The sequence below is a fragment of a genome, unplaced genomic scaffold (genome assembly GCF_019419815.1).
Source record: "Pyrus x bretschneideri cultivar Hongxiangsu unplaced genomic scaffold, Pyrus_bretschneideri_v1 Contig1, whole genome shotgun sequence".
NCBI classification, from domain to species: domain Eukaryota; kingdom Viridiplantae; phylum Streptophyta; class Magnoliopsida; order Rosales; family Rosaceae; genus Pyrus; species Pyrus x bretschneideri.
In genome coordinates this window covers 4,352,994-4,365,153 of record NW_025999390.1, presented here as the reverse complement: position 1 = coordinate 4,365,153, position 12,160 = coordinate 4,352,994, and the positions used below count along the sequence as shown (strand labels likewise).

The 12,160-nt window shown below is 38.9% G+C and overlaps 2 protein-coding genes across 2 annotated transcripts; one reads left to right on the top strand and one right to left on the bottom strand.

The window, feature by feature from the left end:
* Positions 1–3,754: 3,754 nt before the first annotated feature.
* LOC103950596 (transcription factor MYB44-like) lies at positions 3,755–5,132 on the top strand. Its single transcript, XM_009361830.2, has one exon. It carries the CDS (start codon positions 3,923–3,925, stop codon positions 4,868–4,870), a length of 948 nt encoding a protein of 315 aa, XP_009360105.2. The 5' UTR covers positions 3,755–3,922; the 3' UTR covers positions 4,871–5,132.
* A 1,065-nt stretch (positions 5,133–6,197) lies between these two features.
* Positions 6,198–8,792, bottom strand: LOC103955155 (putative receptor protein kinase ZmPK1). The gene has a single exon (XM_009367033.2). It carries the CDS (start codon positions 8,703–8,705, stop codon positions 6,297–6,299), a length of 2,409 nt encoding a protein of 802 aa, XP_009365308.2. The 5' UTR covers positions 8,706–8,792; the 3' UTR covers positions 6,198–6,296.
* Between the last annotated feature and the right edge of the window lie 3,368 nt (positions 8,793–12,160).

The following is a 12,160-nucleotide window of genomic DNA, read 5'->3' as shown; positions in this document are numbered from 1 at the left end:
GGAATAATATTGTGATTTTTTTTAGTTATGATAATATCCCTTAATAATATGTTAAATTATTCTGACTTGGTTTAATCTTAAAATCTAGCTGGTTTGATTTGTATTCGCGGCCTTACAAATTTTCTTCCATGCGTGATGCATATGCGTGTAAGTGAGGGACTTTACATGCAATTCGTGTTTGCGTCGAGTGATCAGCACAAAGACACTTAAAGGGATTAACATGTTCTGCATGGATGAAGTTGGAACTTGACCAAGCAAAGAGTTGGTGATGATTATCATCGAAAAGTGGTAATCATGGTGCCGTTTGAAATGAGGTATAAGTTGAAATGGACATGGTCTCTCTTAGGGCATGCGAAAGATAGAGGTGGAAAGAATAAAATAATATTCTTTTGTTTTCCTATATGGTCAAAACAACAATATACATTGAATGTTGCCAATAATCTAGTCAAAACAAGATTGCATCAGAATAAATTTTTGAAAGCTGAATCTGATGGAAGGTCAGGTTTTCAAGATGACAGCAGGTTTTGATTGATGTGATAAGGTGTGAGGTTAGCAACAAATAAAGACTCAGTGTCATAGTGCAATTGAGATTGGTTTTCACGACTTGAGCATACCGGTCTCTATAAATACCAGAGTCACAAACGACATTAAAGACCTCTAATTCAACACACATTTGCCCTGCACAAAACCTCTCAAACATCTTGACATTTTTTTTATTTTCTCTTTTCCGCCGACACATCTTCAGTTTGGACAAACAGCAATATGAAGGCAACCGGCGAACATTTTCAATTTGGATAAACATCACTGTTGTCGTAGAATCAGCCGACCAATGAGCACCTTTAGTTTGGATAAACAGTACTGCGTTGAGGTTGACTGATTACCTATCCAAGTCTCGGTCAATAAGGGTTTCCGAATCCTTCGTAATCAACGTTGGTCGCACTTTGAACTACATTTGTAATTTTGCGTATGATCACGTTTTATGTTCAACCAACTTCATATAAAGTTTGGTCCTTGTATTTTAGTCTCTTCAATAGTGGTGAGAAAGTTGATGTGTGTGACAATGCTATCGAAAATCTTTCTTTGTATTCTATATTATATTATTTTAATATTTGATTGAAAAAGACTATGTTATTACAAAGTTAATCGAACCTAAAATTTGATGAATTTAGATCATAAATTTAACTTTTGATGTCACATCTCGCCCCCGAACCCCCCATCATATCCCAGACTTGACTATACCGTAGCATAATATTGTTCACTTTGGGGCCCGACTACACCATCACAGTTTTTTTTTTCTGGAAACTCACACGAGAACTTCCTAATGGGTCATCCATCATGAGATTGCTTTTGCATGAACTCGCTTAACTTCGGAGTTCCTACGGAACTCGCAGCAAGTGGGCTCCCAAAAGGCCTCATGCTAGGTAGAGATGGGAATATACATATAAGACTTACCTGATCCACTCCATGCACATCCTCATCTTCCTCATCATCAATGACCACAAGAACATCAACATATCCATTAACATCCTAGTGAGCTTAGAATAAAAAGAGAACACATGTGAGAGGGAGAAAGAGTAAGGTTACGGGAAGAGAAGAAATGAGAGAGAAAGTTATAAAAATAAAAAAAAGAAAGAAATGGAGAAGGAAATCCGAGGACAAATCAAGAGGTGGGCCCCTTGGGCTCACCAATTAACACCCAAAAATAAATTTTAAAAGAAAAAGATCTAGCTCAATGTGAAATTTCATGAAAATACCCTATTTGTTCCGATAAAATGGGGATGGGTTGTTACATTTGATACGTTGTGTTGAAATGTTTTTGTGAGTCTTTTCAACCCTTGAAATGATGGATTGTTACGGCAAAACCACTAACTGGTCCCCTTTTAAAAATAAAATAAAAATTCGTATGTACATCCTAACAAATTATATATGGTAATTGAAAATGTCACACCATACCAACTTCGTTGAACCATTAATTGATGGATTTCTTTACATTATATATATATATATATATATATATATATTAATAATTAGATTTGGTATTAAGTTGCAAAGATGTAACACCGTTACTATAAAACCTAAGGCGACCTCCACCAGATTGAAATTAATTTGAAGATCAAAGTCCAAAGGGATGAAGCAACCAGGAAGGGACCAAACAACAAACCATTCAATTGAATCAATTCTGCCGGTCAGACGGTGGAGTCCGTTATGGCAGTTCAGTTTCAGGTCTGCAATACCGTTCGTCCCCTGATTCTGCTACTTAATTTTGGTCGTTTCGTAAGCCAGCTCAGCATTTCCATGCGTCCGTTTCCCATCTCTCTGAGAGAAAATCTTTTTCTCGCCCGCCAAATCGCCAGGCTGGCATTTGGTCAAAATCATCCGTTTGCTTACGCTTCCCATCCAATTCCAACCCCACCACCCCCAACCAAACCAAACCCTACCCTTCCCTTTTTAATTAACATCTAATTTCTCATTTTTCAAATTCAAAATTTTAGATCCTTTTGTTCCAGATAAAGATCACAAATGTTATCTGGAGAAGTTTTTGAGCGTGATCGTGAAATCGTAAGTGATATTCGTGATTCTTTTATAAAATAACATTTTTATTTGATTAGTCTGAATTTATGATATTCTATGTTGTCATTTAATTACATAATTACAGGTTTGACAAAAATGATTGTTTGAAGGCGACACTCAAATATGTCTTCGTTATATTGAACCCCATTATTGCTTTCAATTTAAATATATATATATATATATTTGGAATAAACAGTATTACCTACATTAAAATGAAGGGGTGACTTAGCCTTATAATGAGTTAATAATAATATGGTTCAAATTCTCATTTGGCGACAATCAAACTTAACACCTCCTCCTTACTAGTAAATAGGAATATCATCACACCGTGACTCAGTGACTTTTCAATTTAAATACTTAACAAAATAAGTTTTTTTTGTTGGTATATTTAACAAAATAAGTTAAACTAAATAATAAAAAAATCTAATAACAGCAACTTCCCGGTCACTGTTTAACTTCCAAAACGGCCGTTCAACATTTAAATCCCGCGGTTTTAGAGACATGATATATCTTCAATTGTTTATTGTTACCGTTTTCACCTCCCACTTGTCATTTAAAGTTGCTCAATTAAATATTTATTTAAAACTCAAATTAAATAAAGAAAAAAAGAAAAGAAAACTAATAGTGAAATTACCATTGTTACCTGGTTATATTAAAAAAAAAAAAACTAAAACTATTAGAAAAAAAATGAACGTGAATAACAAAATAGACTATCTTAATCATCTAACATAACTTACGTTTTCATCAATCAAATAAACGATGATCATTGAAGTTAGTCAAGATTCGAGGTTGTTGAACCGTTGGGGGGCTCTACCATTGATCATCATCTCGGAGCCTATCGTTCAAATTTGAGATGACTTTACAAGATTCTAGTGAACAGAGTAGGGCAATGGAAAGAGTAGCCCAAGATAACTTTGATCACTTTTATTTTAATTTTTCCATTTGTTTTTTTTTCAAAAAAAAAAAAAAAAGAAGGCTAAACAGATGGAGTTATTAGATTTTCTACGTGTAGGTTAGAGGGAAAAGGAAGCGACGCGTGTTAGTTGACAGCTGTATGCTAATAACTGCCTTGCCTAGAAAAATCCACACACGCAACGGCTAAGACCGGTTACTCGGACCGGCTATCCCCAGTCACCTATATCTCTTTCCTCGTATATATACCCACCCGCACCTGTATCACCTTCTTCTTCTCAGAACAAGGTGAGGCTCCGCCTCCACCGCCGCCGCCGATGCCGCCACCTCTTTCTCCTTTTTAAACCCTCTAGCCTCCCTCTAGAATATTATTTGTCATTATTTTCGAGCTTTATTTCAATTTCTATTTAATTTGACAAAAATTTAGGATTTGTTTTCTATGGCTTCCACAAAGAAGGTGGTGGATCGGATAAAGGGTCCATGGAGCCCCGAGGAAGACGAAGCGTTACAGAATCTGGTCAAGATCTACGGCCCAAGAAACTGGTCGCTGATCAGCAAGTCGATTCCCGGTCGATCCGGCAAGTCTTGCCGTCTGCGGTGGTGCAACCAGCTCTCTCCGGAGGTGGAGCACCGCCCCTTCAGTCCCGAAGAGGACGACACCATAATCAGGGCCCACGCACGGTTCGGAAACAAGTGGGCCACCATCGCCCGGTTGCTCAACGGCCGCACCGATAACGCCATAAAGAACCACTGGAACTCCACCCTCAAGCGCAAATGCTCCTCCATGTCCGAAGATTTGAGCTCCGACGTCCATGCCCACCCGCCGCACAAAAGATCCGCCAGCGTCGGCGCCGTTTCGGGTACGGGTCTCTATTTTAACCCGGGTAGCCCGTCCGGATCCGATTTGAGCGATTCTAGCTTGCACGGCGGTGTCTCTCCCTCTTCTCAGGTCGTCACCCCCCTTGCGAGACCCGTACCTCCTCCCATTGCTCGGCCGCCGATGGAGGCCGCGACATCAGCTGTGGCCGTTGATCCACCCACCTCGCTCAGCCTCTCGCTTCCCGGATCCGAGTCGTGTGACGGGTCGAATCATACGGCGTCCGGATTCGGATCCAATCCGATAGTTAGTCCCACCCAGATGGTAGAGCAACCACATGAGGTAGCAGCTCCACTGCCGGTGGTAGGATTGCAGCCGCCGCCGCGTCAGAGCAATTTGAACAACGATCAACGGTTTTTCAGCTCGGAGTTCCTGGATGTGATGCAGGAGATGATCAGGAAGGAGGTGAGGAACTACATGACGGGGATTGAGCAGACGGGGCAGTGCATGCATACCGAAGCCATCCGAAACGCTGTCATAAAGCGAATCGGGATTAGCAAAATCGAGTAGCTTGAGGAAGGAAGGAACCAGATGGAATGACGTAGTAGTGCTGGTGGTGATGATCATCAAGATGATCGAGAAAATGAGTCCGACGCGGATTAATTTAGCCCGAAAGCCCAAACAAAAAGAAAAAAGATCCAACTCTGTTATTAAATTGCCCTTTTTCGTTTTTATTTTTATTACTAGTGAAAATAATTTTGGTAGTGTACAGAGGGACCAACTGCGGATATTTATTAATGGAGGGCAGACCTGGGTAGATGGAAATTTCAAATTTTACCAGTCTCAACAACCAATTCGTTTTCAAATATTTTTTTTGGTAAATCAAAAATATAAAATGGGAAATTTTTAAGAATTGAATTTCTACTCAATTAAGTTGACGGAACCACGATTGGTTACAGCGGGCAACCCAATTAACTTGTCTTATTCTTCACTTTGTATGATACTTATTTTATTTTACTACAACTCCATCATTGTTAAGGGCAATGGCGGCACTATTTATAAATATAACTTTTTACTTTTAAGAATTGATATTGGTATTTTAAAAATTTCATTTTACAATCTAAATTTTTTATATTTGGAAAGAAAAATAGATTCGTGAGGAGTGTAGAATGAAATTTTTTTGAGTGTCAATAACACTTTTCTTTATTTTTAATACTTCGTAGGTTTGATGAGATTTTTAATTACTCTCGTTAACCTTTGTGAGTTTGTTTAAGTGTGAATATTGTAAAATAATAACAATAAAATTCATAATTTTTGCTGTTGTATCATTTTTAACACTCGATTTCCAAACTCATTTGAAATTCAATGCACCTAATTTTTCCACGACTTAAAATGGTAATTTTTCCACACGTTTTTGTCATTTAAAATCCCTCGGTCTAGATCATCAAGTCGTTAGAAATCTAACGGCTGAGAAGTTACTACGTCAAAGTGGGGTTGGGATGCTCTAGTGCAATTGTTGCAGTTCTCGTTGGTTCACACTCTCTTCTGCGCATGAATTGCACACACCTGACACAAAAAATAAAAAAAATAAAAAAAAACAATGTGACTGACGTTATGTTGACATTAGCTTTACCCGCTGGCGCAAAGCTAGGCATAACTTGCTCGGGCTTTTGGATGGGCTTGACATAGCCTACCACTTGCCATATTCTTCTTGGACCTCTAAATGTAGCTTTTTGGGTTAGAGGGCACTCCAAATTTAGGATCCTTACTCTTGTCTTGCACCGACTGGTATAAATATTTTAGAAATGATGCACGTTTGAATCATTTTCTCAATAATTTAGTTTAATTTAAAGAGCATATTAATAATGTAAATAATTAAAAAGGATTATAGCCAAAGAAAAAATAAACTGAGTAACATTATTGGACATCGATACAGTTTTTATCAAATTAGGGAATAAATAAAAACCTAAGCGTTTTTTTTTTCCAAAATATAACCTTAAGAGTTTCCAATCTCAGACTCTGAGTCATCTTGATACTGTAGAAGCATCTCAACTACTTGGGTCATAGTAGGTCTTGCATCTCTGTCTTCCTCCGAACACCGAAGAGCCACTTTCATGAGCTGTTCTCTCTTCTTGCTCTCTGCATTTTCAAACCCTCCTTTCATCTTCTCCCTCACCCGTGAAACCATCATCTTCTTCTGCGTCTCCCCTCCACCTTCCGATGATTGAATACCTTCCGCCGGGCTTTTTCCGGTCAGCATCTCCAATACAACAATCCCATAGCTGTAAACATCCACTTTGGAAGTGATGGGCATGTTCTGAATCCACTCCGGTGCCATGTAGCCTCTTGTTCCTCGTATCCTCGAAAACTTCGAGTTGCTGACTTCACTTCGGTGTAAAAGCTGGGACAAGCCAAAATCCGCCACTTTCGGGTTATAGTTCGAGTCCAAGAGTATGTTTTGAGGCTTCACATCACAATGTAGTACCCATTCCAAGCATTCTTCGTGCAAATAAGCCAGCCCTTTCGCTGTCCCCACAGCAATTTCGAACTTTTGATTCCAATCGAGCACATTGGAAGATAACTTCTCAGCCAAGGAACCATGCTCCATGTACTCATAAACCAGAAGCCTGTGCTTGCCTTCCACGCAATACCCCCACATTTCGATCAAGTTCATGTGGTAAAGCTTCCCAATCAGGCTCACTTCTGCTAAAAACTCTGCTTCCCCTTGGGTTGCAGCATTCAACTGCTTGATTGCTGCGACGCGTTGATCATACAATGTGCCTTTGTACACAATTCCTCCCCCACCTCTCCCAATTTCTTCTTTGAAACCTCGTGTTGCCTTTTTCAACTCAGAGTAGCTAAATCTTCTGAAACCGGTTACAGCATGAAGGTAGCCTTGTGTAACTACATCCGACTCTTCTTTCTCTTCGCTGCTTCGCATCACAAAATACCACACAACAATGATGCAGACAAGTTCAAGACCCCCCAATGCAGATGCAAATTTCAGCATAAAATTGACGGAACCATTTGTACTTTTTTTCTCATATGTTCTGGAAAGCTGGCTTGTGAGTTTGCTCGAGCACATGTTGAATTCTTTTGCAGTAGCATTATACGAAGAAAGGATGGATTTGGGCAGCTTCAGATACAGCTCTCCTGTAAAACCAGGCGTGCGATAACCGTTTCGAAACTGAGTCTTGGGATAACAATTGTGATGGCCACCTCCAAACTTGTAGTGGAAACCTGGACAGTTGCATATCTCCAAGCATATAGCTTTGCACTTTTCTAATGACGTGTTAACATAAATGAAGTAATCGTACCCGAAATATTCAACCCTCGGAAGATACATAAAGTCGAACTGATCTCGAGCTGTACTACTTTTACAAGACACATTGAAACCTTCTGTAGTAGGCTGACATCCATAAGCCCAATCGTTTTTGTTTCTCATTTCGTAGCCTGGAAGGCACGAACATTTTCGACCCGAGCTAGGCTCATACGTGCACAAACCATTAGGCCCACAAATGCCATGAATTTTGCAGGGTTCAGCAATTGCTTGCCATGAAACAACCCATCTATCTCCCGGGTTTTTTCGACTGTACAATCGGAGATTACCATCAACATCCGCCTTCAATCTTCGCTGCAACTTCACGCCATAATCTGATGACATAAAATTAAGTCCGTCCGATGCACTGAAATTCCCCAAAGCATCTAGCACTGCAACCCTAGAGTTGTTGTAAGTTGTCCTTCCAGCTTGCAAACTTAGCAGCCAAGGATCATGCCAGTATATGCTCAAAGCCTCTGGGCCGTCGTAAAGAAGCCGAAGCGTGTTGTCATTGTCAAAAAATAGAGAGTAGAACCCGGATGAATAGTTAGTGAGGCTTCTTGAAGAGACAAGCTTTGTATTCCTAGTAAGTTGCTGCTGTGGTAAAAGTGTGTCTGTTGGGGAAGCAAAGCTTTCCCACAAAGCAACACCCTTGAGAGTGAGAAGTACAAGATTTCCGTTGTCGTTGAGAATTAACTGGGCCAGAGAATTAGAAAAAACATTGTTGGAGGACCAAACGGTATATTTTCCAGCATCGGTTAGGATAAGGTTGCCGTTTTTTTGTAGGGTGAACATGGATCCCCTACCGTTGACCGGCTGGTCGCGGTTGGCTGTCCAAACGACGGCGAGGTTTTGAGTGGTGGCGTCGGCTGCTGCTGGCTCGGTGAACCATATCCCGAAACAATACGCATTTTCACCCACCGGGAAAAATCCAGCTGAAAACATGCCATTTGTTGAGATCAATGTGTCGGCTGAATTTTCGACCGAGAGAGACGATCCGGGGTTGAGATTATTGGACGCTGATGATGCCAGCGGGGAAGATTGTGCTAGAAAAAGAAGAACAATGCACAAAAATGTAGAAGCCATGTATGCAATTTGATTGAAAGTACAGAAAAGGCTTAAAATGTTTTGGTTATTATAGAAGATAGAGTTGCAAGTTGCATGAATTAGGGTTTTGTCATTAGTTCGTATTCTTTTGACTATTCTTTTCTTTGGAATTGGAACAGTGGTGGTTGTCGCAGCCTTCTTTGAAAAATTGTGGAAAGGGAGAAGTAATTAGCATCTGCCCATGCATGTAATAATTGAAAGTAAATCCAAGAAGAAAGCGCTTCAAATGCTTTTGAAATTAAAATTTTTGTTTTCTAAAACTACTTGCAGTTTCAAGATAGAATTAGGCTATTCGTGTTATCTAATTTCAAGATAAAATTAGATTATTCCTATCATCTAGTTTCAAGATAAAATTAGATTATTTGTATTATTTAGTTTTAAAATAGAATTAGATTATTCATGTATGGATAAGAAAGCGACGTAATTCATGGAAAAGAATTAAACTTTTGTTATCAAGTTCCAAGTGGCTAGAAGAAACGACGAGGCAAGTAGTGGGTAGCTGCGTTTGAGTTTGACACTTTGAAGGCTGCTCCTTGTGTAATCGATGCATATGATTCAACAGGAGCCGCTGGCTATTATAAGCATCCAAAGGTCTTTTATATATTTAATATTTACAAATTGCAGTACAATATTCAGTGATATCTTCAAATAACATGCAACTAGCATTTTGATTTTTCAACTCTTGTACACTTTTTTAATTAATGAAAACGTTTCAAGTATATCCATTAGAGCTACTAATTAGAACTACTAAAAAAAAACTTGCCGCTATAGAGAAAAATTGAGAAAAAACCTCATCCGTAGCCGACCCTGCCTTTAGCCTTTGGGGTTAGCAACAATCTTTCTTGGCATTGTCCCTCTCTTCCCTTCCATGTTTTTCCTATATTCTAACTTCTCCGTCTTCATCTCCTAGTTGCGGTAGCTCCTAGGGGTGGGTTCGATACTGTTCGGTTCGGTTTTTTACCAAAACCGGAAATCGAACCGAAATTACTGTTCGGTTCGATTTTCTATCGGTTTTTCTCGGTTCGGTTTCGGCCTGGTTCGGGTTTTTTTATTTTATTTTTATTTTTTTCCTCTTCCAAGTAGCTAAAAAAAATTGTATGAAACCAACTTGCAGCCATTTTGTAATAAGTCCCATTTCAACATAATCGTCAAAATAAGCATTCCAAATTTCTAATATAACCAAAGACAATGAAAATAAACATTCAATTCAAAGTTCAATTATAATCAAGTGTTCCAAAGTCCAAAGTTAAATAAACATCAAAGTTCAAAGCTTCCAGGAGTCCAAACTTAAAATAAACATCAAAGTTCAAAGCTTCCAAAACTCTTCTTATGCCTTAATGGTATGAGAGTGACCCACCTACTTTTTCAATGATAATTTGCTTGCTAACGCTTGGGTGGCTTAGGGGGCAACATATCACCTTTTTTTGAACTTCTACTTGCCATTTCTACATACAAATAATAAAAGAAAACATATTAATTAAAATATTATTTAAAATAATCTAACAAAATCAAATGCAATAAATAAAATTATCTTTCTCAACTTCTTCACAAAACTCCATCTCCTCAATGGTTGGCTCATGATGTAATGCAACATGAATGGACCTAAGCCAATTTTGAGTACATATCAAAGCCTCCACCATTTTTGGACTTAAAGAACTACGATATGGATCAATTATCCGTCCACTTGTACTAAAGGAGGATTCCGAAGCAATGGTTGATACGGGAATGAAGGAAGATTTGTGAAAAACATGTTCATTTAAGCAACATCAATAGCATGCAATTAACAATTAAAGGCGGAATCATGCTTGTATGCACTTAAAAAAAAAACATTTACCCATGAAATTCAAAGCCTAGTAGATAGGTGAACCAAGACTCAACTCAAAACAAAGTGAGTTGAGAAATCAATACCTTTGTAGATTCCTCTTTGCATAAGCAAAGGCTAATCACCCAAAGAGAGGGCCTTCATTCCTTGCATCTTAGATCCATGGATTTGGATGGATGAAAAGGTTTCTCCAAGTTCCCAAAATTGAGAACCTCTAATTATTCATCACCAAGGCATAATGAAGAAGAAATGAGTGACCTTGGAGGAGTTTGATTGCTAGATGATCCCTCCAAGGTTGGCCAAAATTTTAGAGAGAAAGGAGAGCTTGTGTTCTCATCCTTTCCCCAAAAAATAACCCTTAGTAAATTTTAGGCTATAAAGTCCTTTATATAGTCCCTTCAAATAAGTGACCTAATGGACCAAAAGCCCTATTCTTTTACACATGGCCGGCCTATAGGTTTATTGGGCTTTCAAGCCCTTTGTTTTATTCAAGTTGTCATACAACTTGAGTTAATGGGCTTGACATTCAAATCCCATTGGGCCTTGCGGCCCAAAACTAACCCGAGGTCTTTAACGAACTTATTCGTTTGATTAATTAACATATTAATTAATCCTAGCCTTAGATAAATAATTAAACCATTTAATTATTCTTACTCATCTCCGTTGTTTTTTCAAACTCTACCTTACTCGGTGAACGATCCATTAGGTTCCTTTTAGCGAGGCAGTGGGCGATTAAAACGCTTTCTAATCGATTGTGAATTGAAACTTACTTTCAATTCTCCCGTTAGTGATAATACACTTTTAGGGCTTCCACAAACCATGGTTGACGCCTAGCAACATGTCATGGTTACCCAAGCTAATCAGAAGAGGTGGAGAACCTATTCAATTTAGGATTACAAATGCAATACGGTCTTTCTCTAATACAATACTCTTGACCACATTGTTTGGTTTGATAGTTTATTCATGTCTACTATCCAATGTGAATCTTGTACTTATATGATTGCCTTGAATGTGATCTGGAACGCATTCCAACATCTCATTCATACTCTGGCTAGAGATTCTAAATCATATCATAGAGTATTCTCCCTCAAACAGTTTGAAGGTTAGAGATCCCTTGTTGCACATTCACTTGCCTCCATGGCTAAGTGGCTTAACCCCGACGATGCCGTGGACACCCTGATAGAGTGACTTTGACATAATCAAAGATCAAGTACCTAACCACAAGACAGCTGTGATGCCTCAGGTCAAATGACTACTTTGCATTATCCCAACCATGAGTTCTCATGTGACATGAATATGAGAACTCTTCGTTGATCGTGTTCAGTGAACTCATTCTCTATTGAGCACCTACGTACTTGTCTTGATGTCACACACACCAATGACTCGAGACTAGTCACTCTCCCTGAGAGAAGACATAGCACGTACTGATCTTAACGGACTGTCAATGCCCAATTGACAATCCTATGATCAGGAACGTTTATGATGTGTCAACGAAAGAATGGTCTCATGAATCTAACTTCTTTAGATCGCATTCTTCCAATCACATATTCCTTGGACTTTATCGTTTAAGCATATAACATTTATATGAGACGGCTCAAACAATAATGTTTGC